Source organism: Helicoverpa zea, chromosome 29 (assembly GCF_022581195.2).
Source record: "Helicoverpa zea isolate HzStark_Cry1AcR chromosome 29, ilHelZeax1.1, whole genome shotgun sequence".
Taxonomy (NCBI): Eukaryota; Metazoa; Arthropoda; class Insecta; order Lepidoptera; family Noctuidae; genus Helicoverpa; species Helicoverpa zea.
This window is the reverse complement of record NC_061480.1, coordinates 1293777-1319426: the sequence shown is the minus strand read 5'-3', so window position 1 is coordinate 1319426 and position 25650 is coordinate 1293777. Positions and strand designations below refer to the sequence as shown.

Here is a 25650-nt window from a genome sequence, read left to right as displayed (position 1 = left end):
TTTATATTAAATTTTGTACTCTTTTAATTTTAAGTGTGTAGGTAAAATCTCAAAAGACATTAGACTAGGTAAATAAATATTTAATGTTAATTAAAACAATGTTATTATGTATGATAAATAAAGAATTTTAATATATTTTGTTGTTACATTTATGTTTTAAATAAATTCTGGAATTAGGCTCAGACTCCATAAAGCACCTACAAACTTACAAAGTAGTGAACGAATTTTCATGCACTTTTTACCAAAACGGAGTATCAGAATAGAAAAGATAGGTAGGTATTAGAATAAAAAAAAACTGTCGTTGAAAATAATGTAATAATTTATTCGTTCTAATAATATAAATAAAGTATTTACTTACACAATATTAAAATTATACAACAGTAAAGTAAATAAAAATATTTCTTTTATTAAATACTTACAAGTCGCTACGTATATTTTATTATTTCTTTTGTAAATTACATCAAATGATCAATAATTAAAATAGCTACTTACTATGTTGAAAACTGGTAAAAATACGCCACTGTCTTATGAACGTTCCCAATATTCTATCTATCTATTGTTACTAGAGCTTACTAGAGATTTTACATTACGGTCAGGTCAGACCGTTTTTTGGTGGAGTTAACAATACTGTCACAGTAAAAAAAAAACATTTTCCCTTGAAAATTGTCAGCTGTCAAATGTACAAAAAATACGATATCTTGGATACTCTTATTTGTGTTGGGCTAATGTTAAAATACAGAGAGATAAAAACTTGAGAACGACCAATAGTGTTACCGTCATTTTAACTAAACGTTTACAGATGAGAGATATAGAAAATTACAATGAGAACCTCCTTCTTTCTGGGAAGTCGGTTAAAAATGTTTATAAATGAAAAAAACATAGAAATATAAAGCTCAAGTTATCCACTTTCAAAAATCAGCCAAACATACTACTTATCAGGTATTAATTACAAAAATCTTTATGCACAAATTCAATGGAATCTCCCTCTAACATCTAACTTCGGCAAATAATCGACTTCTTCAACAAACGACTTGTAATCACAGCAGAAACTGAACGTGCCGTCATTCGCCCGCCATTTTAGCCATGAGAACTCTCGGTTGTGCTCGCAAATATCTTGACAGAATACCAAGGAGTTTAGAACCTTATCGTTGTAGAACGAAGAGTTTATGGTTATGAACACCGCTGCTAGTTTTCTTATTGGGTCGTAGACCAGCTGAAAATAGAAAAAATATATGTAAAATAAATACTTCAACACATCTGCCTAGCGGTTGACCAACTATGTTGGGGTCGGCTTCCAGTGTAACCGGGTGCAGCTGAGTACCAGTGCTTTACAAGGAGCGACTGACTGATCTTCTCAACCCAGTATTGGGTAGCCTGGTTAACACTAGGTAAAACCGACTTCATGAATATACCTAAATCCTTCTCCTAAGTTGATAAATATTATGTTGGAAACCGCATCAAAATCTGGTGAGATAAAAGTTAGATAATCGCGTCCAAACATACCTAGGTACATACAACCAGATCAAACTGAGAATCTTCTTTTTAATGTCAGTAAAATAATTGATTAGCAGTAATTTATAAAACGTGGGGCCTATAGTAAAATTTACGGGGGGGAGGGAGGCAAAATTAAATAGTACCTATCCTTTTTACATGGCATGTAAAAAATCTGACAGCTCACAAGGGCCACAATTCGCCTGGGTTCGTGGCCCCTGTATGTGCCCATAGGTATCTCTCCGGATAGATCGAGAGATTTTTTTACGGGAAATTATCAAATGACCCTTCCCGCTGTGGGTGCGGCGTGAGGTGTCAGACTCTTACTGACCAAAACCCATAAAAATCAAAAATCGTTTATTCAAACTTGGCTGCAAAACAGCACTTTTTGAACGTCAGGACTTTACAAAACGACAGCCCCCAAAACGCCCACCCTTCACCACTTGCTATGTGTTTTTGGTGGGAAGAAGAAGTGGTGGAACAAACTCCCCAAAAACTTCCTTCTGGAGCCCTTTATGTACCAGGGCCGAGGTAACTTACGCGAACAATCCCGCAGCCCATAGAACTTGGCTCTTAAAATAATACATGGATTCGGATAGATCTCAGCTCTTACCTTATGGTTTCTTAGGGCACGTTAAACTGTAGGTCCCGGCTATCATTGAACATCCTTGGCAGTCGTTACGGGTAGTCAGTAAGTCTGACACCAGTCTAACCAAGGGGTATTGGGTTGCCCGGGTAACTGGGTTGAGGAGGTCAGATAGGGCAGTCGCTTCTTGTAAAGCACTGGTACTCAGCTACAACCGGTAAGACTGGAAGCCGACCCCAACATAGTTGGGAAAAAGGCTCGGAGGATGATGATATATCTAGGGCCTTACCTTATAATAATACATAGGAACAGGCACATCTGGGTTGTTATTCTCGTCGATGTGAAGGTACACCTCCTTCATGTGACCCGACCGGTTGGGGAGAGTCATGATGCCGTGAGTACCGGTGTACACTATGACTGTCGTGTTTAGAGCGTTTACTCGGCGACGTAGGCTCTGGAAGGATAAAACTAATGTTTCAAAGATAAATAAAATAACTAAATTGTTTTTACTAGCTTCCGCCAATGCTATCACCCGCTGCCCGTGGAAACAACTTTCCGCATGTTGGATAAAAAATAGCCTATAGCCATAGTCTCCCTTGATAAATGGCCTATCAAACTCCGAGATTACCGCGTTCAATCTAGCATGCTTCCGCTTCCTGAGGGAGTTACTGAGTCCTGGATAAAAGTAGAATCGAGAAGAAAAATGTAGGTGATGTTCAACCTAAGCATTACTATCATGTAGTACCTAATTGCGTGAAAAAAGAACAAAGATCTACACATCCATTTATAGGTACTAAGTACATCTATAAAGGTACCCCAAAGGGTCTAAAACTAGGTACTACTGCTGAATCGATTTGAAGATTCTTTCACAGTTAGAAAGCTACACTATCCCTGAGCTACATAGGCTATATAAATGTCTAGGTACGAGAATAAGATACCCTAGGCAGCTAGAAAAACCCTTGGCAACTGCTATAGTTATATCGTAAAAGACAAACGAAACATAAATCGTCGGTCTTTATAAACATATACAAAATACCTAACACATATCAGTAAGGATCCATGTATTGTACCAACCTCTTCCAGCGCAGCCCAGTCGCCAGCATTGCCTCTCTGCCACTGCGGAGCGCTGTTAACGTAGTGGAAGGTGGCTCGAATGAGTGCGCTTGTTGGGTAGTCCGCGTTCGCAGCTAGGTGTCCTCGAGATAGAAACTAGAAGAATAACGAACACATTAGTGTGACTTGAATTGACGTCGTGACTTATTTGTCCATATTTTTTTAGTAATACATGATACTTAAAATCTATGTTAGTAAACATAGATTTTGATTGGGGCCCTGTTTTTTTACTGGGGATTGTACCTGAGCACATCCCAATGTCCTGGTGAGCCACGTGGCTTACTACTGACTGCCAGATAACGTTGCGAAAAAATAACATATACGGTCGATCAGCTCACAATCTTGTCATGATGAGGTTCTCAGTATATATGAAGGTACGATAAATTGATCAGCTGGGGACCTGCTGTGATTTGAACATCTTTCATCAGAAACCGGAAAGTCTGACAACTTGTTTTACCAAGGGGTGTTGGGTTGCCCGGATAACTGGGTTGAGGAGGTCAGATAGGCAGTCGCTCCATGTAAAACACTGGTACTCAGCTGCATCCGGTTAGACTGGAAGCCGACCCCAACATAGTTGGGAAAAGGCTCGGGAGATGATGACGAAGGTACCTAAATAAAATTGATTATAAGTAGGTACCTGCTTTTTGGTTAAATAATGTCCGGACATGGAGTGCCCCAATATGGCGTCCAAAGACGTCTTCTGATTGTTGAATTTGTAGATTTCATTCATTTTGACTCCCCTGAACAAATTGCCGTCTGTAAAAAACAACATTATCAACAAGTTTAGTGTGAATCTATAAAGATATGCTCATAGAACTACATATTTACATGAGTCTGCCCATGACTATGGATGCTGTAAAGGATCCGAAAGGTCGTGATTAAATAATATTAATATAACCGCGATAAAATCCGTAAAAATAGTTTTAAGTATTTAAATATGATCACTCACATACCTATAAAAGCGGGTCTAGTTAGGCCATGCTGTTTGTAAATACTTAGTGGAGTCAAGCGATGTTTCACGTAGTGCGTTCTTAGCAGCCGTTTGTCAAAACAAGCTTCATAGATCGTGTGGAACGAATTCTTCACTTTGTAGCCGACACTGAAAATAAAACGAGGTTTCTTACCAATGCAAGTTTTCTAAGTTTGTTTACTTTCTAATCTTGGACACATCAATGACTGTATTTCGGATGGCACGTTAAACTATAGGTCCCGGCTGTCATTGAACATCCTCGGCAGTCGTTACGGGTATTCAGAAGCCAGTAAGTCTGACACCAGTCTTACCAAGGGGTATTGGGTTGCCATGGTAACTGACTTGAGGAGGTCAGATAGGCATCCACTCCTTGTAAAGCACTGGTACTCAGCTACATCCGGTTAGACTGGAAGCCGACACCAACATAGTTGGGGAAAGGCTCCGGAGACGATGATGATGTTTATACCCAAAAAGCTCTATAACTACTGAATTGATTCGAAAAATTCTTTCAGTGCTGGAAAGCTACACTCTTCCCGAGTAACATAGGCTATATTTTATCTCAGTACGGACAGTAGCTCCCACGGGACGCGGGTGAAACCACAGGAAATCGGCTATGTTTAAAAATACTTACTGATATATCATGCTGCTGTGTTCATGGCAGGTCTCAGGGTATTCTTGGGCGGTAAACCAAGGCTGAGTGTTGCACTTAATCTCCTTAAATGTGAGTATACGCCGGTCTACTCGGAAAGTTTTGTCTACCATGCAGTGGGCCTCCTGAAATATGAGAAAAATACTGAAGTAAGTAATGGCGTCCACGGTCGATTTCGGCCACGGCGGCTGTTCTCATTTAAGGAGATCAGCCAGCTGCGCAGGACATATTATAGTGCACGAGCATTTGGGCAGACATAAGTGCACTCCTTATTCCTTCATTCTCATAGCCCGATAGGACGGCAATCCGACACGACCGGAAAGAGATCAGGCAGGACCGACATTTACGTGCTGTCCGATGCTCGGGTGAATCAATCACCAACTTCCAGACTACGGGCTGCTTTGTGAAAGTTTTTAAGAAAACCCACAAAGCAACCCGAGAATAGAACCCGAGACCTTGAGCACCCTAGACCAACGAGAGCAGAGAGAAAAACCCAACATACCATGGTATCATAAGGCATAGTAACGGTCCCCAACACGACCTTCCGATTATGTCCAGGGCAAGCGACCGTCACGACCTCTGATCTTCCCATGGTGATGTTCCCGTTAGCAGTATTGACCTCCAGAAAGTCCCCATTCTTGATGAACACCGGCCCTGGACTGCTGAAGTCTTTGTTAAGTGATAGCACGCAATCTGCAAATAAAAAATGGCGGAATAAGTAATTAATTTTAAGAAGAACTTATAGTATTACCATCACATCTCTCTATCGCTCTCTAAGGTTTGCTGTCAGAGAACACAACTCTGGTTTAAGATCGCTGTACAGTCATCTTCAGGTCAGTGGTAACAGTTTTATAGGAAAATCGTACTTATTACGATTGTTAAGGTCCATGACAGTTACCACTGATGTGCGGTCTACCGTACATAACTTATCTGGTATTGTGTTTGTATTTAATTATTTTTTGTGTACAATAAAGAATAAGAATATGAACTCTTGACTAAGTCAAAGCCGCGCTGATCTATCGATCATAACATTAACAGCCAGTTTCTTCATTAAAAGTAAAAGCCAAAGTAAAAGTCAAAGTAATGTCTAAAGTCAAAGTAACGGTCAAATTCATTTTTTCTATTAGTTTTGCTGTCACTTTAGCCTTGAAAAAACGAATTTGACCGTTACTTTTACTTTAGACATTAGGTACTTTGACTTTTACTTTTGATGAAGAAACTGGCCGTAAGGGTGCATCTACACGGTGCAAGTAGCTTGCGCATGTTGAGGCACATGCGCAGGTTACGCAACGTGCGCGTCCAGCGACTCGCGCATGTACCAAAGCAACATACCCACCCGCGTGCTCTTGTCACTTATCACTTGCTTGTCACATGTTAACTTGCTCCAGCTACATGCACCGTGTAGACGCACCCTTAACCTTGGCATGGTCGCCATGGTCGGCCCGTGAATGACCATCATGTCATACCGAGTTCGTTCGTGTTTCTTACACGATAAACTGTAGGTCCCGGCTGTCTTTGAACATCTTTGGCAGTCGTTCGTTACGGGAAGTCAGTGGGCAGTGAGTCTGACACCAGTCTGACTAAGGGCTATTGAGTTGCCCGGGTAACTGGGTTGAGGAGGTCAGATAGGGCAGTCGCTCCTTGAAAAGCACTGGTACTCAGCTACATCCGGTTAGACTGGGAGCCGACCCCAACATAGTTGGGAAAAGGGCTCGGTGGATGGATGGCTCATAAAAAGTGAAAGAAAACATCTCCAGGAAACCTGGACTATAAAGTCTGAAATCAGCAACCCACATTGAGCAAGCGTGGTGATTAATGCTCAGTCAAAAAGGTTCTAACTTATTTTTTAAAGAAGAGCTCGTGGCTTTGGAGGTCAGATAGGGGTAGGTATCTGGTATATAAGTATTAACGATTGCTTCCATTAACATACTTTACTGTAACAGTAAACGAGTACCCCTAATTACTGTAATTATGAAAATAATTACCATTACGGCATTGCTTCTTAATTAAGAGCACACTTTACTCAAGAAATGTAGGTAGGTACCTAAGTATTTAAAGTACTCAGACACAATTTTTTTATTTTATTAAAAGGTCTTCATTTTATACACTCGGAGACAAATAGAGATGTACGGGCAAATTAAAACGAATCAAAAATTGTAAAACAAATGATTCGGTATACCTTCAGAGGCAGTACTAATTTAGTTAGTCCAAATTAGTGCCGCCTTCAGTGATTTTCAGGGAAATATCAACCTTATGTACTGTAAGTTAAGGTTCTTTTAATAGCAACAACAAAACTGGAAATAGGTACGTTATTCCTAAAAGCTGCTTCATATATCTGTTACTCTCTCTAACTTATGAGTCTGTATGTACTATCTGTCTCTTTCATTTCGTGCGTGACGTCATTGGCGTGTCAATTGTTTCGGGGTAAAAATTCGAATGTGAAAATGCAAAACAGTATTTGTTTCTTTCTTACTTATGAATCTACAGGTACTATCTATCTCTTTCATTTCGTGTGTGACGTCATTGGCATGTCATTTGTTTTTAAGTTTTTACAATTCGAATGTGAACATGCAAAACTATCATGGTTTCCTTCGTACTTATGAATCTACAGGTACTATCTATCTCTTTCATTTCGTGCTTGACGTCATTGGCATGTCATTTGTTTTTGGATAAAGCCTGGACGCACGCATTCGGTTTCCTGATCGGGATTCCGTGACACTAGCGCACACGTTCCAGTTCTGACTATCTGAATGCTCTGAGAAGATTCCGAAACGAATGACAGGTTTTTTTCCGTTCGGAAAAAGTAAGAACGTGTACGCTCTTGTAAACATATTGTACGAAAAAAGAGCAGTTCGGTTTCCGAATCTGAATTCCTTATCAGGAAACCGAATCCGGAAACCAAATGTATGCGCCCAGGCTAAAATTCGAATGCGAACATGCAAAACTATATTGGTTTCCTTCTTACTTATGAATCTACAGGTACTATCTGTCTCTTTCATTTCATGCGTGACGTCATTGGCATGTCTTTTGTTTTTATATTTTGTAAACTGCCTCATACTGTCGAACTGGGGCGCGATTCTCCTAATTTTACTTAAGCGTCATACGATTCACATTCGACTGAGATTCAATCACGACTCGATTACGATTGAAGCGTATGTGGCATTCCGCTATTTTTGAAATAAACGTTTTTATCTTTTTCTGTCATTCAATAATGAATCATTTTGTCTGCAAATGATTTACGATTGCAATATGATTGTAGAGCAAACTACCGTATAGACCAAAATCACCAAAAAAGCAGACCAATCGCAAACCAATCGAATGTCGTTGGAATAAGATTGGTCTTATATTAGTGGGAGAATGCCCGATATGGTTAAAACTGCTATTGCGATCATATTGCGATTCGATTTCTATTCAATTTTGACATTATTAACTTAGGAGAATCGGGCCCCAGATGTGATGATGGAGCCAGAAGATATGAACTGTAACTTCATCATGGAATATCGTATCATAGCATTCATAGCTGTATTTGGACTTGTTAAAGAGGTCTTATAAAGAACTTTATTATATTCTGCATTCATAAAAGGGTGTCTTTAACCAACTTCCCAAAAAGGAGGAGGTTCTCAATCATGGGCGTAGCGAGGTACGGGCAGGGAGGGGCAGCTGCCCCCCCCTGAGCGGGATGCGGGTCGAGCGAGCGAGAGCCGCGAGAGGCGAGGCATTAGACATGGGCAAAATGTGTCATTGAAAAGAAAAGATAGATATGCATCTTTCAATCACTGGGATATGAATCACTCTTTCATATCTTTATATCAGTAGCTCAGTATAACTCAGTAGCTCGTTTAAACTCGAAACTCGTGTGCGGCTCACTCATTCAAATAGATCATTCAGATATAGTGATAGGTTGGTTGTTTGCATCTTTCTGATATATTGAGCGGTTGCGATTTAACAACTTTTTTCTAATTAAAAAATATACTATTCTTATGACTGTAGGTACGGTTGTACCTACAGTCATAAGAATAGTATACTTCTTTTATATTAATTAGTTCAATGAATAGTCAATCGCAATCTAGTATTGAGTATAAGCATTAGTTTAGTAAGTATTATATAGAAAATAAAAATGGAAATAGCCTTCTGATTTCCCTTCATACTTTACACAGGCTTAGGCTTAGGACTGTCTACCTACGTAATTATTTACGTGAAAATTAAATTTTAGTTCAAAATGTGTATTTCGAGTCAAAACATGTTTGTTCGGTTGACAAGATTATAATGCCGAAATATTCACTAAGGACAAACAATTATAAGCCTTATGCGTCAGCAATAGAGTTAATAACTTATCAACTTATATATACCCTTGTTTTTGCATTTGTCAACAAACAAAAAGTTAAGTACGTTTGGGCTAAATTTTACGTAATATTTGGTTTAAGTCCGATAAAAATTTCGCGCTCGCTTCGCTCGCGTATTCAAAAACTATATGCCCTTACTTTTGGCTTTTATCCTGTGTTTATTTTCTGTACCTGAAAATATAAACCTCTCAAATTAAGAGATTAACAAGTTTGAGATTAACGGCTCAAGATACAAAAAATCGGAGATTGACTGCTGCCCCACCCTGAGCCCAAAGCTGGCTACGCCCATGTTCTCAATTCGTCGGGATCTTTTTTTTTAATGTATGTTCACCGATTAGTCGAACACGCCTAGACCGATTTGCAAAATTTTTTTTTGTTCGATAGGGTTTACCTGGTTGGACAATTATCTGCGTGACAAGAAGTTTTCTTCCCAGGAGGCAGAACAAAATTCTTTCACACAGTTTGTGCAGTCTAGATCCTCAGAGTTCTATCGTAAAGGCATAAAGGAACTTCCTATTAGATGGCCGAAATGTATAGATAATAATGGCAACTATTTTGATTAATTATTAAAAATTGAACTGTTAAAAATTAAAAAAAAAATACAATTTAGATTTTCAGTACAAATCGGCAATTTCATACTTTAACCCCTATTATTATTCGTATTGATGAGAACTTTCCACTTATGCGGATAAAGACAACTATGCTTGTTGTTCCCTGAAAAGCTAAAAATAAAAACTTTTTACAAAAAATTAAACCGACTCCCAAAAACTAAAAAAAAAAAAAAACATTCTTAGGTGCATCGGTCTAGAACAGCGGTTCCCGAATTCTTTTGGCTTCGGACCCTTTTTGTTTCACTATTTTTCGGCGGAACCTTAGCTTAAGTAAGAAGTAAACTAAAGACGTAAATACACTTAGGTACGGCTCGTGGCGCGTGGTAGCGCACCAAATGGTTATATGGTTAGAGACATATTCATTATACTCAGGCGTAGCATGGCTTTCTGCCACACAGGCCAGAAAACAATTTAGCCGCCCTTGACTTTGTGTATTATGTGAATAGATTTCCGTTTGACGACTGACAAAGTAAACGCAAAAAGAAATAGATTAGGTTTGTACAGGTGCGAGCGCGATTTTTTAAAACTAAATGAAGAAGTTCCAAGCACCCGCTAGCATTGAAAGACATTCAGTGGTAGCCGGCATCGCGAGCGAAGCGAGCGCGAATTTTTTTTAGTTTAAGTACCTACACAAAATTAACAAAACCACTGTAAATCCACACAAAAAAGCAAAATGAATAAAGCAAATGAATAAGCAGCTAGCGAAGAAAGCGCTATTGCTTTTTCTGAACCAGACGAATAAAAAATAAATATCAAAGGAAACCTCGACGGAAGAGCGCGAAATTTTTTCGGTGTTGGATACTTGAGCAATTAAACGAACATAAAAGCATCACACGTAACATGGAGTCGCGAGCGAAGCGAGCGCGAAATTTTCGGATTCGCGGAGGTGCAAAAATTGGAAATGGATTCATGGTAAAAATAGCCACTGGAAATACTCGTATGCCGTGTCATTTCACGTCCTGTCAAATGTATGAAAACGTATAATCCTGACGATGAAATAAGCCCAAAAAATGCGGTGATTTTTGGCCGACTCGCTACCTATTTTTGCCGATTGCCGAAGACCTGGAGGTATTAAGTTAATCTACAATTTGTAAAAAACGGAATTAAATTATCTGCTGCCGTGGCCTTCCCCCGCCACTTGTACTTACACTCCCGAGTGGTACCCACCTACATGGTGCCTAAATGGAATTTTGGAATGCAATATTTAGAACAATTTAATTGAAAATGAATAATAATTTAATATTGTCAAAAGTGAAACGATTAACCATATGGAAATCTTGAATGTTCCACGGAACCCCTGAGGGCCTGTCACGGAACCTCAGGGTTCCGCGGAACCCCATTTGGGAACCGCTGGTCTAGAAGTCGGTGGCGAAATAAACTGAGGTACATGCATTAAACGCTGACTTCTAGGCCGATGCACCTAAGAATTGTTTATTTTTTTATGTTTTTGGGAGTCGGTTTTATTTTTTTGCCATTATTTTTTTTAGTAGTAAGTTAAGTACTTATCTACTTACTAAGTAGCATTTTTCTCTCCGGTGGTGTCGGATTGTCCTCCCATCGCACTTTGAGAGTGAAGGAATAGCTCACTAGTTTACAAAATCAAACTTTTTGCCTGTTGCCGTGGATTTAATAGCTGGTAACGTTCACTTATGTTTAGCTTTATTAATTCTAGCTGAAAAATTTTTTTTGTAGCTCGACTTTACTTGTTATTGACTTTCTCATTTCTGAAAATTTTTTAGTCGCTTAATTACGTATTTTATTTTGTTTATAACATATAGATGTGAAGTTTTTACAACATGAGTAGTTCAAGGAGACGTTGTTTAAATAAACCAAACCATGTTTGTTACTTATGTGAATATGTGTTTGAGATGTGTAGAAATGTCATATCAGAGACGCTTAAAAATACTTATTTTTATATTTTGGAATGTTGTTGGATAAAAATGATAAATCTTGGACTCCTGATTGTGTTTGTAAATCGTGCGTTGAATACATAAGATTATGGACAAGTGGTAAAAGAAGTTCTTTTAAACTTAAAACACCAACTATTTGGAAAGGATCGAAAAATCATCTCGACGACTATTACTTTTGTAGCGTAAACATAAACAGCTTAAACACCAAAAATCGAGCTAAATGGCAAAACCGAAGTAGTACATGTGTTCAGCGTCCAGTGCAGCATTTACCTGAACTTTCAGAGAATAAAAATTATATTGAATTTTGAAAAATTATAATGAAAATTATGTTGAACTTAGACCTACTTAGACCTACTTTTACAATTAAAAGATATGGGATGCAATATGAGCATAAAACTTCACTTCCTCTTCAGTCATCTGGACAGATTTCCGTAAAATTTAAGAGATATGAGCGAAGAGCAGGGGGAGCGTATGCATCAAGATTTACGTGTCATGGAAGAACGTTATCAGGGTTTCTGGGATGCAAATATATGATGTCTAACTATTGCTGATCTCTGATACGCCATTTCCCAAAGTCTACACATAAGAGAAGAGCTTTAATGCGAAGTTTTTTGGGACTTAACAATTAAAATATTTTTTAAACAAATATTCTTTAAGGTAAATACACGTTTTTTCTCTTTAAACCGCACTTAGCTGAAACTCAAAAACTAGAGCTGATAAAAAAAAACTACTAATAGTTTTAAATATGGTTAAATATGAGTAGTCAACAACAGCTTAAGAAATCCTGGCAACAAATGTACCTACTGTAAACTATATAGTGTAGTGAGTGCGCCTGTGTCCAAGCAAATGCTTGTGCTCTATAATATGTCCTGCGCAGCTGACGGATCTCCTTATATGAGGACAGCCGCTGTGACCGATAATCGGCTAGGAGGACATCATCATTTTTAGGGTTCCATACCCAAAGGGTAAAACGGGATTACGGGACCCTATTGTTTTCGCTCCTCTATCCATCCGTCCGTCCGTCTATCCGTGACCCATGATAGTTAGAAAGTTGAAATTTTCATAGATTATGTATTTCAGTTGCGGCGTTAACAACAAATACTGAAAACTAGAATAAAATAAATATTTTGGGGGGATCCCATACAACAAACGTGATTTTTTGCTCATTTTTGCTCGATATCGATAACGGCTACAGGTAGATGCGGTTTTATAAATAATGGTACGGATCCCTTCGTGAGCGAGTCCGATGCGCACTTGACTGGTTTTTTTTTTAACAGTAGGTACCTGAGTTTGATAGCATGTGATGTGAACAAAGTAACCTATTGACTTTAATAAACAAATAATAATTCTTATCACAACCGACAAAACATCAATTATGAAGTTTTAACATTGTGTACTTTTTTATTGTTCCGCCTCATAATCTCCCGAGATTATTCCCAACTATGTTGGAGTCGGCTTCCAGTCTAACCGGATGCAGCTGAGTACCAGTGCTTTACAAGGAGCGATTGCCCTATCTGACCCCCTCAACCCAGTTACCCGGGCAACCCGATACTCCTTGGTAAGACTGGTTGGTGGTGGCCACTGTCAAAGGTGTTCAATGACAGCCAGCATCTTAATAAAAAGCTATATTTCTACCAAGTTTCATTAAAATCCGTTCAGGCGTTTGCGCGTGAAGAATTAAAATTAATGCTAGTTACGCATGTCTAAAGAAACATAAATAACTGTTAACATTTATTAAATGCGCTCCGAATGCATTAGAAACGCAAGAGCTACTTATATTTTCTTGTTTCCCGCGGTTTCACTCACGTCTAAGGAGAACCATTTTCGCCTGAAGGAAAAACCCCAAATATCTATTGTTTATAAATATTTTTTTTGAAAGTTATTTGCCATTTGTTTTTGTATAGTTTATTGTATTAAGCCTGGGCAACATATCACTATCATCATTACATATTATAAAACAAAGTCGCTTTTTCTGTCCCTATATCCCTTTGTACGCTTAAATCTTCAAAAATACGCAACCGATTTTCATGCAGTTTTTTTTATTAGATAGGTTTATATGTATAACTAGCTTCTGCCCGCGACTTCGTACGCGGATCCTGTCCCTTATGCCAGCGACTACGGGGTCAGCAAAATCAAAGATCTGAATCGTCTGATATTGAATTTTAAGGGCCCGTTGACTTGAAAACAACGGAATACGCATAGCCATTAGAAATGTTCCATATATTTAATTTTTGTACTTTAACGGCAAAAGCACAGCAGACTAAACAAAACGCTGAGAACTGAACCGCAATAGACGTGACCATAGGGATAAAAGTAGTGATTCTAATTAGTCCGCATTTAAGTTGTGTGTGGCAAAAATATTACACGTATTATTACGTAAAAAAACATTAAATGTTACTGAGATGACAAAGTCGTGATGACTTAGTGGAAGTCGTGGTGGTTTAGTGGGTAGAGAACCAATCTCTCAAGTATGAGCGTGCGTCTTTGATTCCAGGTCTGGCAAGTACCTGCCAATGCAACTTTTCTAAGTTCGTATGTACTTTCTACGTATATTTTGGATACCAATGACCGTTATTTGGAGGGGATGTTAAACTGTAGGTTCCGGCTGTCATTGAACATTCTTGGCAGTCGTTATGGGTAGTCAGAAGACAGTAAGTCTGAGCAGTTTTACCGAGGGGTGTTGGGTTGAGCGGTTAACCGGGTTGTGGAGGTCAAATAGGCAGTCGCTCCTTTTAAAACACTGGTACTCAGTTGCATCGTGACTGGAAGTCGACCCTAACATAATTGGGACAAAGGCTCTTGAGATAATAACGACAATAATAATGAGATATAAGCATCGCAGGACATCTGAGGCTGATGACGGGGAGTAGCGACCCCGCGGGGCATATATACTGAGTTCTCCAGGGAGAGTATACTGTCCCCCATCTCCGGCCGGTCGGAGTGAACCATGACGGGGGTAGGTCTCACGTCTCTGGCTTGGCTTGACCATCCAGAGTGGAGTCGCTTGAGCAGGGTTAGTAGCCCTGCTCGGAGGATAGGTGCCTCGTGGTAAGTGACCCACAGGGAGCGCGTAATCTGCGTTTAAAATCCGCCGAGGTATCCTCACACTTCAGCCGCTCATGTCCCTGTTGCCCTTTTGTTGCTATTCAGTGACAGATTCCCGGGGGCCCAGTAAGTGAGCTGGCGAGTCTCCACCTGCCATTTTTACATGTTTCTAATACATTGTCATCGGCAGGTGCCATAGTTCCCGTAGTTTCCCCATTCCTAGTCCATTAGCATCCCATCACAATAGCCCAAGTAGTAGTCATTCACAGTTAGCAATGGTATAGCACAGATTGTCTTTTTTTTAACGACGTTCACCGGGGATTGTCCTTGGGTTCATTTCTATAGTGTATAAAGGGATAATTGTCGGTTTTGTGTCACCATTTCATTAAAGTTGTCTCAAAAGGGCTTCAGCGTGTTGGCTTTGGCCTCACGTTGGCTCCCAAAAATTCGGAACTCTGTAGTCCCGAGGTCTGGAAGAGACATACAAAATAATAATGAGATATATATAACGCAAAAAATTCGGAGAGTGGGGGCTCGTGACGCCACGTCTAGGTATGTAAACTAAGCAGTGACTTAACACAAAATTCAAGCGTGTTATATCTTCGTTATTATTTGTTTGTGAGAAGGAGAAAAGAAAAAATACGTGTCCATTATTTTAGGGTTATCTAAAAGACGGACTAATTACTTTTTTTGATTCACCATACCTATTTCATAACATTCATTTCTATACATTTCAAGTGTAGTATTGCTCTTGAAGTTCCACATCAGGTGTTCCAGATCTTCGATGTTTATACGTCAAAAGAGAGAGTGCTTATCAGATTGAACCACTTTTGCTAAAACGTCATATCTTTATAAGCTATAGTCTAGCTGGGCTCCTGGGTTTCCACATCAGGTGTTTTACATCTTCAATTTTTATAAGTCAACAGAGAGTGCTTATCAGATTGAACAACTTTTGCTAAAACGTCATACCTCTATATGCTATAGTCTAGCTGGGCCCCTGGAGTTCCACATCAGGTGTTTTAGATCTTCAATTTGTATAAGACAATAGAAAGTGCTCATCAAATTGAACAACTTTTGCTAAAACGGCATACCTGTATATGGTACAGAGAAGCTGGGCTCTTGGGGTTCCACATCAGGTGTTCCAGATCTTCAAATTTATTATCTCAGCTGAAAATGCTCATCACATGAAACAATTTTTGCCATGACACCATTTTTGTATCTTTTATAGTTTTGTTGGTCTGTTGGTGTTCTGCATCAGGTCTTCAAGTTTCGAAGATAAATTATAGCCTATATGTTGACCAGGCTTAATACTGACACAACAAAGAAAAAATCATTGAAATCCGTTCAGTAGTTCGGAAGATTAGCGTGTACAAACAAACAGACATACAGACATACAGACATGCAGACATACAGACATACAGACAGAATTTTTTTTTTGGATTTGTGCTCCATTACTGTTTCTAAACCCCACCCAATTATTATTTTTTTAATATATTCAATGTACAGACACAGTTTTTTTACAGATTTATTATATGTATAGATAACATACATTAAATAGTGGGGAAATACTGATATCCCGTGCGAAGCCGGGGCGGGTCGCTAGTATAAACTATAATTTATTTTGGAAAATGGGCTCTTAGAAATCGACATCAGGCTTTGAAATGTTTGATTTTTTCGACCCCGTTATCGCTGGCATAAGCAACAGGATCCGCGTACGAAGTCGCGGGCAGAAGCTAGTATAAAATAAGTTGAATAGAACTTAGGGTATATACGATCTTAATATTTTTTACGATAGAAAGACTTAGTAATTTTTAGGGTTCCGTACCCAAAATCGGGTAAATCGGGACCCTATTGTTTTCCCTCCTTTGTCCGTCCGTCCGTCTGTTACCAGTCTGTATCTCATGAACCGTGATAGTTAGAGAGCTGAAATTTTCACAGATGATGTATTTCTGTTGCCGCTATAACAACAAATAAAACTAGAATAAAATAAATATTTCGGGGGCTTCCGGCTCCCATACAACAAACGTGATTTTTTTCTCATTTTTTATATCAACATCCTTAAATATATATAGAATATTAGTTTCGATAGTACGGAACCCTACGTGCGCGAGTCCGACTCGCACTTGGCCGGTTTTTTATTTGAGTAAGTAACAGTGTTGTTGACAAACGTCATAATTAATTAAGACAGATCAGCATAAAGATCTAAAAAAGTGCATGTTATCTAGATGATCGAAGGAAGGAAGAATACCTGATGCGTCATACTTTAATACAAAGAAAAATCAAGGTTAGACATACAAATAACAATGTACACAAATGATTAATGATGAATTGCGAGGAAATATTGAAGGATGAAAACAGATCATCTGCCTAGCCTTTTCCCAACTATGTTGTTGTCGGCTTCCAGTCTAACAGGATGTAGCTGACTACCAGTGCTTTACAAGGAGCGACTGCCTATCTGACCTCCTCAACCCAGTTACCCAGACACCCCAATAAGTAGGTACTCTTTGGAAAATGCTTATCAGACTTTCTGGCTCGGCTGTCAGTTGAAAGATAGCAAATAGAAGAGTCTGAACACTTGATGCGCCGACTACGAATAAAATTTAGATAAAGGCAGGAAGATGGTGATGACTCTTAAATCGTGAAGACTTGATTGAGGGACATCATCATCAGCTTTTTTATCGTCCCACTGCTGGGCTGCGGCTGCGGCCTCCTCTCACACGGATAAGGATTGAGCGTTAATCACCACGCTTGCTCTGACCAAGAGACATACTAAACAAAAATTTCGCAAGGTCGATTGAATTATAACTGTTCTTCCATTTTATTTGCGATCAATGACCGCTGCATCCTTTGGAATTACAAAAGCGAATCATATTTAAAAGCTCTGTCTTATCTCCGTCTCAAATTATTGCAAAACAGGTACAGACACATCAAAAATCCAATCTAGAGGAAACGAGAGAACGGGCAGGATAAATAAATAACCTACTTAGGTATATCCGAGGTATACCTATTTTAAAAACAATTTAAAGATTTATCAACAATAGGTAAGAGATTTTATGCAGTAGGTACTATATAATTCAAAACGGATACCTTCATATACCTTCATAGATTTCCCGCCATTTTTTAACAAAAACAATAAACAATCGCGCCAAAACGGGAAACGTCAAATAAAAAAAAAACATTAAGTCAACAACACAGATTGTAGATAAACGATAAAGTGCGAACGCTCCGAATTAATCCTTAGAACACTTTATTCTTAACTTACTTTAGCTATATCCTTAATATCTAACAGTAATATCTAGGTAACTAAAAAAAATAACTAGTTAAGTATTCTAAAAAGTAACGGTTATTTTCACTTACCGCTAGTAACCTTACAAATTAACACATTAAATATTAAAATTAGGAAAAACTCGCGGCTGCTTACGTCCGACATTATCGCGGTCGAACCAACACTGAATGAATTTGTTTACAAAAAGCAGAAATGAATGGTCGTCTCGTTGAAGTCATTTTTAAAATCACTGCAAGCGATTATTAATGATTGTTTAGCGAGTTTTCGGCGCACGGTGCAAGTAGGTTTTAATCTTTATGAATGAAATCTCGACTCTATGCTCCATTTGATTATAAATAGAATAACAATACCTACTCAATGGATGTATGGATGTCCTGTATGGATCGGAGTGTTGGGCATTGAAAAAGAGGGATGAGAGAGAAGAGAGTACATGTAGCAGAAATGAGAATGCTGAGATGGATGTGTGGTGTTACAAGAATGGATAGTCAGGAATGAGTACATTAGAGGAAGTCTGAAAGTAGCGCCAGTTACAGAAAAGATGAGAAGTAGAAGATTGTCGTGGTATGGGCATGTAATGAGGAGGGATGATACGCATGCAACAAAGTGTGTGCTAAGTATGAATGTAGATGGATGGAGAGGAAGAGGAAGACCTAAGAAAAGTTGGATGGATTGCCTGAAAGATGATATGAATAGGAAGGGAGTGAGTGTCAGTATGACGAGTGACAGGGGAAAATGGAAGAAAATGACATATTGCGCCGACCCCAAGTAAAATTTGGGAACAGGGCAGGAGAAAGAAGAAGAACAATACTCAATGGAAAAATTATCATTGGGAATTTCAGCTTTGAGAAGCAGGGACCCGATTCTCCTAATTTTACTTAAGCGACATACGATTGACGTTCGACTCGATTCGACTGAGATCCGATCCCGACTCGATTACTATTGAAGCGTATGTGGCATTCCGCTATTTTTTCTTTTAAATAAACGTTTTTAACCTTTTCTGTCATTCAATAATGAATCATTTTGTCTGCAAATGATTTACGATTGCAAAATGATTGTACAGCAAACTACCGTATAGACCAAAATAGCAGACCAATCGCACACCAATCAAATGTCAATCGAATACGATGGTCTTTTATTAGTAGCAGAATGCCCGATATGGTTAAAACTGCTATTGCGATCATATTGCGATTCGATTTTGACATTAACTTAACTTAACTTAGGAGAATCGGGCCCCAGGATCATCATCTGATTAGCCTTTTCCCAACTATGTTGGGCTCGGTTTCCAGTTTAACCTGATGCAGCTGAATACCAATGTTTTATATAGAGCAACTGCCTATCTGATCTCTTCAACCCAGTTTCCCGGGCAACCTGATACCCTTGGTAAGACTGTTTGTCAGATCTTCTGGCTTCTGACTACACGTAACAACTGCCAAAGATGTTCAAATGACAGTCGAGACCCACCAGTTTATTGTAACTTCCTAAACGCGAGAGTTATATCAAGATAGTCAACCATCCACGGATCGACCGCGCCAAGCGTTGCTTAACCTTATGATCCAAGCGGATTTAACTTTAGGTACCCGCTCTTCTTATCAAAAGAGTGTTATAAATATTCAAACATACTAGTTAGATAGGTATTTAATTTTTCGAAGATTAATTCAATGAATATTTCGCCTTTATTTTTATAATTAGCCGTTTTCCCGCGGCTTTACCCGCGGGACTACTGCCCGTAACGGGAAAAATAAAGCCTATGTTATTCGGGAAGAGTGTAGCTTTCCCACAGTGAAAGATTTTTGAAATCTGTCCAGTAGTTTTGAATTTTGAAAGAACAATGTCAGGTTTCGGCCCACCCAATCAACTTTTAAAACTGAATTCTCACGGACACAAAGTTCTTTACTACAACAATTTACATATAAAATACTAACTTCTTATAAAATAGTTATTTGTTATCTAGAACTTTTCCAAAAAAAAAATATCATGTTAATAAGTAATTATTTTGTTTATCGAGTTCAGGTTTTTCGTTTGAATAATTTGGTTTTGAGAAGTTCAATGCAAAAGTGGAAAACATAGAAAAGCTTCTGACATTAAACTACACAAAAAACTGTAAGAATTTTCACTGTACATGAAATATTTTTATTGAGCCTAAGTTACTATGGACGTCTGACATTGTTCTTTATCCATTACAAACATATTTTTTTCTCTTTATAATGTTAGTGAATTGTATGGGTATACCATTCAGACTTTTACTGCCTAGTTGGTCTAGTTGTCGCAAGTGAGCACAAGGTCTCGGGTTCGATTCAAGAGTCAGGCCGAAATCGCTTTGTCGGTTTTAAAAGACGAAGTTGGTGATTGATTCACCCGTGCATCGGAGAGCACGTAAATGTCGGTCCTCCGGTCGTGTTGGATTGCCGCCCCATCGCGCTGTAAGAGTGAAGGAATAGCGAGTGCACCTATGTCTGCGCAAATGCTCGTGCACTATAATATGTCCTGCGCAGTTGGCTGATCTCCTTACATGAGAACAGCCGCCGTAGCCGATAATCGGCTAGGAGGACATCATCATCATACCATTAAGAAGAAAAAAAAACAAGTTTTCACTTTTCATTCAGCTCTCTTTTTAATATTTCAATCTTAAGAAGAAGATGCTGCTTTTCCAATTCATGCATAACAGTTTTATGCTCCAATTCATTTTCCAAAATTTTCCTATGGATAAGTTTCTGAGCCAGCTCTTCAGCTACAATTTTTCTTTTAATTTCAACTATTTCTAATTTTTCTTCAATAAGCCTGTCATATGGCTTTTTATCTGACACCTTGCCTGGAACAGAAAATAATTAGTTCACATAGAGCAACTGCCTATCTGATCTCCTCAATCCAGTTACCAAGGCAACCAAATATCCCTAGATAAGTGGTTGTACGGTGAGTTGCAACATTTAACTATAACTGAATCATTTCCAGTCATCAAAATGGAAGATTTGACAGATGGTAGTCAAGTATATGACTGGTTATGTTATAAGGCTTCTATAAACTAGCTATTTCCCAGCAGTTTCACTTGCATCCGGGCGGAACTTTTCATGTACAAGGACAAAATATAGCCCATGTTACTCAGGAAGAGTAGTTTCCCAACAGTGAGAAGTTTTCAATTTATTACTGAATAAAAAAATGTTTCCTCTTTATCAAAAATTCTTTCACTGTTGAAAAGCTACACTCTTCCTGAGTAACTTCGGCTATATTCTATCCCGGTACGGGCAGTAGTTCCCACGGAACATGGGTGGGTATATTAGTATAAATGAGACACTTACTTGCCAAAACCGAGTCTGAATCAGACTCATATTCACTCACATTAACTTCTACAGGCAAACTAATCATTTCTCTATCTTTCTCTGCTGCTAGACCAAGAGGAGGTACCATGTCTCCACCCTCAGTCTTACAGTTCTCAGCTCCAACAGCACTTTTCTTCTTCGCGTCCCTCTTTAACGCTTCATATTTCAATTTTAAATGCTTATGATCACGATATACATTGCAATCCGATGCTCTATTAAATGCCTTCTCGATTTCCCGCCAAGCTTTCTGTTTTTCCCCCCAAGTAGTAGCGTCGCTCTTCTTATTCTCTATGGTGTGCTTTTTAGATTCAATCAACGAAATCAGAAGGTTGGTCTCATGTGGTGTAAAGTTAACACTTCTCTCGCGTTTTTGTTTTACCATATTAGAAGAAAATAGGGAACTTTAAGAACTTTTGTAGCTTTGAAAGCGTCAAAACACATGTATTTTAGTATTTTTTTTTGTTCTAAAGTAGATTTTAGTTGTGAAAGCAAGTATTATAATCAGTAATGTGATAGATAACTTACTGATATGCTGCTCGATAAATCTGACTGATAAACAAACTCAAACTATGTCAAAATAATTGACATTTGACATTTGCGTTTCGTTTCTACAACTCTATATGCACGTTTGGATTTCAAACATGTCGCTAGACATAGGAACCGTGCTAATTTAATTCCTATAATAATAAACTTACACTTCAGATTTTGACAAATGACATCTTGGAATATTACTTAAAACAAAAAGTATTTTGTTAATTAAAGTTTTGAAATGACAATCATTTACGTAGTTGTAACGAAACGCAAAAAAGCGTCGTTGCCATTCCGCTTGTTATTAAGTGTCTGATATCTATCTAGGATATAGAATAACCAGAAGTTGGTTTGATAACTAACTATCACTTTATCAGTAACCGGTGGAACGGGCTCGAGAGAAACATTAATGGCATTGAACATGGGTCTGGTACTACCAATACCAGAGACTTGCGTGCAAAGAAATCGAGCCGCCCCGTACTTTCTTTCAGAACACGATACTTTATTTGTACAAATCTCAGATCAAAGAAATAGGAAATAGAACCTAGAAATAGTACAAATAAAGTTTATGAAACATAGGTACCTTCAAATTAAATTATTAGTTTCCCTGTCTCATCTTAATTTTTATACATACATCGTATTATAAAAGATAAAAGATAAAGATAAAAGATAATTTATTTTGTTAAAACATGGGTATATGTTTACAAACCAGAGGTATTGTTAAAACATGAGGTGTTGAGATTAGGTACGTAAAGTTAGAGCCATACATGTTTTGCCTGTGAGTGGCGTAAAAATTTTTTACATAAGTAGACAGGGATTAAGTAGCGAATATCAAAAACGAAACGTCACAATATAAGTGTTAGGCATCATTTAGGAATTCATTAAGTGTATAAAAACATTTCGTAATAAGGAACTCTTTTAATTTTAATTTAAATTTATTTAATGGTAGCTCCTTTATACATTTTGGTATTTTGTTATATAAAACAGGCGCTAGGCAGAATACACTCTTATGCATCAGTGCAGTGTTGCATGGCACAATGCACAGTTTGTCTTTGTCTGTGCGAGTACGACTACTTATATCAGCAAGGCGGCTGAATCATTTTGGGTTGCTTTTAACAAATGTAACTGTGTAACTACTTCATATATAAACAAAGAAGGTAAGGTAAGTATTTTAAATTTAATGAAAAACGGTTTACAGCTATCAGGGCCCCGATTCTCCTAAGTTAATAATGTCAAAATCGAATAGAAATCGAATCGCAATATGATCGTAATAGCAGTTTTAACCATATCGGGCATTCCGCTACTAATAAAAGACCAATCGTATTCGATTGACATTTGATTGGTGTGCGATTGGTCTGCTATTTTGATGATTTTGGTCTATACGGTAGTTTGCTGTACAATCATTTTGCAATCGTAAATCATTTGCAGACAAAATGATTCATTATTGAATGACAGAAAAGGATAAAAAGGCTTATTTCAAAGAAAAAATAGCGGAATGCCACATACGCTTCAATCGTAATCGAGTCGGGATTGGATCTCAGTCGAATCGAGTCGAACGTCAATCGAAGGTCGCTTAAGTAAAATTAGGAGAATCGGGCCCCTGTATTTTGAAGACCAAACATTGCCCTAATGCATTTTTTTTGAGATTTAAATACTGTATCTCTGTTGGTCGAGTTTCCCCAGAATATTAGTCCAAATCTTAGGATGGAGTGAACTATGCCATGATAAGCTGTAATTAGAGCATCAGTGTCTATGATAGTTGAGAGTTTGTACAGAGCATATGCGGAAGAACTAACTCTTTTTATAAGTTCCTCTGTGTGTGACTTCCAATTTAAGTTCCTATCAATGATTATGCCTAGAAATAATAATAATAATAAGCCCCGCAGGGCATCTGAGGCGGATGACGGGGAGTAGCGACCCCGCGGGGCTATATATCCGAGTGCTCCAGGGAGAGTATACTGTCCCCCACCTCCGGCTTGCCGGAGTGAAGCATGACGGGGGATAGGTCTCCCGCCTCTTGGCTTGCCTTCATCGGCCGGTCAGAGTGGAGTCGCTAGAGCAAGGTTAGTCCTGCTCGGAGGGTAGGTGCCTCGTGGTAAGTGGCGAGTGGGCCGGTGATGCTGGACCCACAGGGAGCGCGTGATCTGCGTTTAAAATCCGCCGAGGTATCCTCACCCTTCTCAGCCGCTCATGTCCCTGTTGCCCTCTTGTTGCTTTTCAGTGACTGATTCCCGGGGGCCCAGTAAGTGAGTTGGCGAGTCTCCACCTGCCATTTTAACATGTATTTAATACATTGTCATCGGCAGGTGCCATAGTTCCCGTAGTTTCCCCATTCCTAGTCCATTAGCATCCCATCACAATAGCCTAAGTAGTTTTCATCCATAGTTAGCAATAGTTTAGCACAGAACCGGGGATTGACCTTGGGTACATTTCTATAGTGTATACAGGGATAATCGTCGGTTTTGTGTTACCATTTCATTAAAGTTGTCTCAAAAGGGCTTCAGCGTGTTGGCTTCGGCCCCACGTTCGCCTTCCAAAAATCCGGGACTCTGTAGTCCCGAGGTCAGAAAGAGACATACAAATAATAATAATAAGCCCCGCAGGGCATCTGAGGCGGATGACGGGGAGTAGCGACCCCGCGGGGCTATATATCCGAGTGCTCCAGGGAGAGTATACTGTCCCCCATCTCCGGCTTGCCGGAGTGAAGCATGACGGGGGATAGGTCTCCCGCCTCTTGGCTTGCCTTCATCGGCCGGTCAGAGTGGAGTCGCTAGAGCAAGGTTAGTCCTGCTCGGAGGGTAGGTGCCTCGTGGTAAGTGGCGAGTGGGCCGGTGATGCTGGACCCACAGGGAGCGCGTGATCTGCGTTTAAAGTCCGCCGAGGTATCCTCACCCTTCTCAGCCGCTCATGTCCCTGTTGCCCTCTTGTTGCTTTTCAGTGACTGATTCCCGGGGGCCCAGTAAGTGAGTTGGCGAGTCTCCACCTGCCATTTTAACATGTATTTAATACATTGTCATCGGCAGGTGCCATAGTTCCCGTAGTTCCCCCATTCCTAGTCCACTAGCATCCCATCACAATAGCCCAAGTAGTTTTCATCCATAGTTAGCAATAGTTTAGCACAGAACCGGGGATTGTCCTTAGGTACATTTCTATAGTGTATACAGGGATAATCGTCGGTTTTGTGACACCATTTCATTAAAGTTGTCTCAAAAGGGCTTCAGCGTGTTGGCTTCGGCCCCACGTTCGCCTCTCAAAAATCCGGGACTCTGTAGTCCCGAGGTCAGAAAGAGACATACAAATAATAATAATAAGCCCCGCAGGGCATCTGAGGCGGATGACGGGGAGTAGCGACCCCGCGGGGCTATATATCCGAGTGCTCCAGGGAGAGTATACTGTCCCCCATCTCCGGCTTGCCGGAGTGAAGCATGACGGGGGATAGGTCTCCCGCCTCTTGGCTTGCCTTCATCGGCCGGTCAGAGTGGAGTCGCTAGAGCAAGGTTAGTCCTGCTCGGAGGGTAGGTGCCTCGTGGTAAGTGGCGAGTGGGCCGGTGATGCTGGACCCACAGGGAGCGCGTGATCTGCGTTTAAAGTCCGCCGAGGTATCCTCACCCTTCTCAGCCGCTCATGTCCCTGTTGCCCTCTTGTTGCTTTTCAGTGACTGATTCCCGGGGGCCCAGTAAGTGAGTTGGCGAGTCTCCACCTGCCATTTTAACATGTATTTAATACATTGTCATCGGCAGGTGCCATAGTTCCCGTAGTTCCCCCATTCCTAGTCCACTAGCATCCCATCACAATAGCCCAAGT

The 25650-nt window shown here is 39.5% G+C and overlaps 2 protein-coding genes across 2 annotated transcripts; both read right to left on the bottom strand.

The window, feature by feature from the left end:
- Nucleotides 1-414: 414 nt before the first annotated feature.
- On the bottom strand, nucleotides 415-18348 carry LOC124644276. Its single transcript, XM_047183545.1, has 8 exons — nucleotides 18076-18348; nucleotides 5312-5502; nucleotides 4792-4934; nucleotides 4144-4289; nucleotides 3828-3946; nucleotides 3152-3286; nucleotides 2367-2531; nucleotides 415-1213 (listed from the first exon to the last, which is right to left on the bottom strand). The coding sequence occupies exons 1-8, from the start codon at nucleotides 18146-18148 to the stop codon at nucleotides 971-973; spliced, it is 1215 nt and encodes a 404-aa protein (XP_047039501.1). The 5' UTR covers nucleotides 18149-18348; the 3' UTR covers nucleotides 415-970.
- A 2241-nt stretch (nucleotides 18349-20589) lies between these two features.
- On the bottom strand, nucleotides 20590-21887 carry LOC124644099. Its single transcript, XM_047183312.1, has 2 exons — nucleotides 21298-21887; nucleotides 20590-20813 (listed from the first exon to the last, which is right to left on the bottom strand). The coding sequence occupies exons 1-2, from the start codon at nucleotides 21698-21700 to the stop codon at nucleotides 20593-20595; spliced, it is 624 nt and encodes a 207-aa protein (XP_047039268.1). The 5' UTR covers nucleotides 21701-21887; the 3' UTR covers nucleotides 20590-20592.
- Nucleotides 21888-25650: the final 3763 nt, after the last annotated feature.

Coding starts and splice junctions, on each gene's coding strand:
- LOC124644099 (XM_047183312.1), bottom strand. CDS start 21,700: ATGGTAAAACAAAAACGCGAGAGAAGTGTTAACTTTACACCACATGAG. Junction 20,814..21,297: donor TTCAGACTCGGTTTTGGCAA/GTAAGTGTCTCA, acceptor TTTCTGTTCCAG/GCAAGGTGTCAGATAAAAAG.
- LOC124644276 (XM_047183545.1), bottom strand. CDS start 18,148: ATGTCGGACGTAAGCAGCCGCGAGTTTTTCCTAATTTTAATATTTAAT. Junction 3,287..3,827: donor ATTATTTAACCAAAAAGCAG/GTACCTACTTAT, acceptor TTATTCTTCTAG/TTTCTATCTCGAGGACACCT. Junction 2,532..3,151: donor ACTGGGCTGCGCTGGAAGAG/GTTGGTACAATA, acceptor TTATCCTTCCAG/AGCCTACGTCGCCGAGTAAA.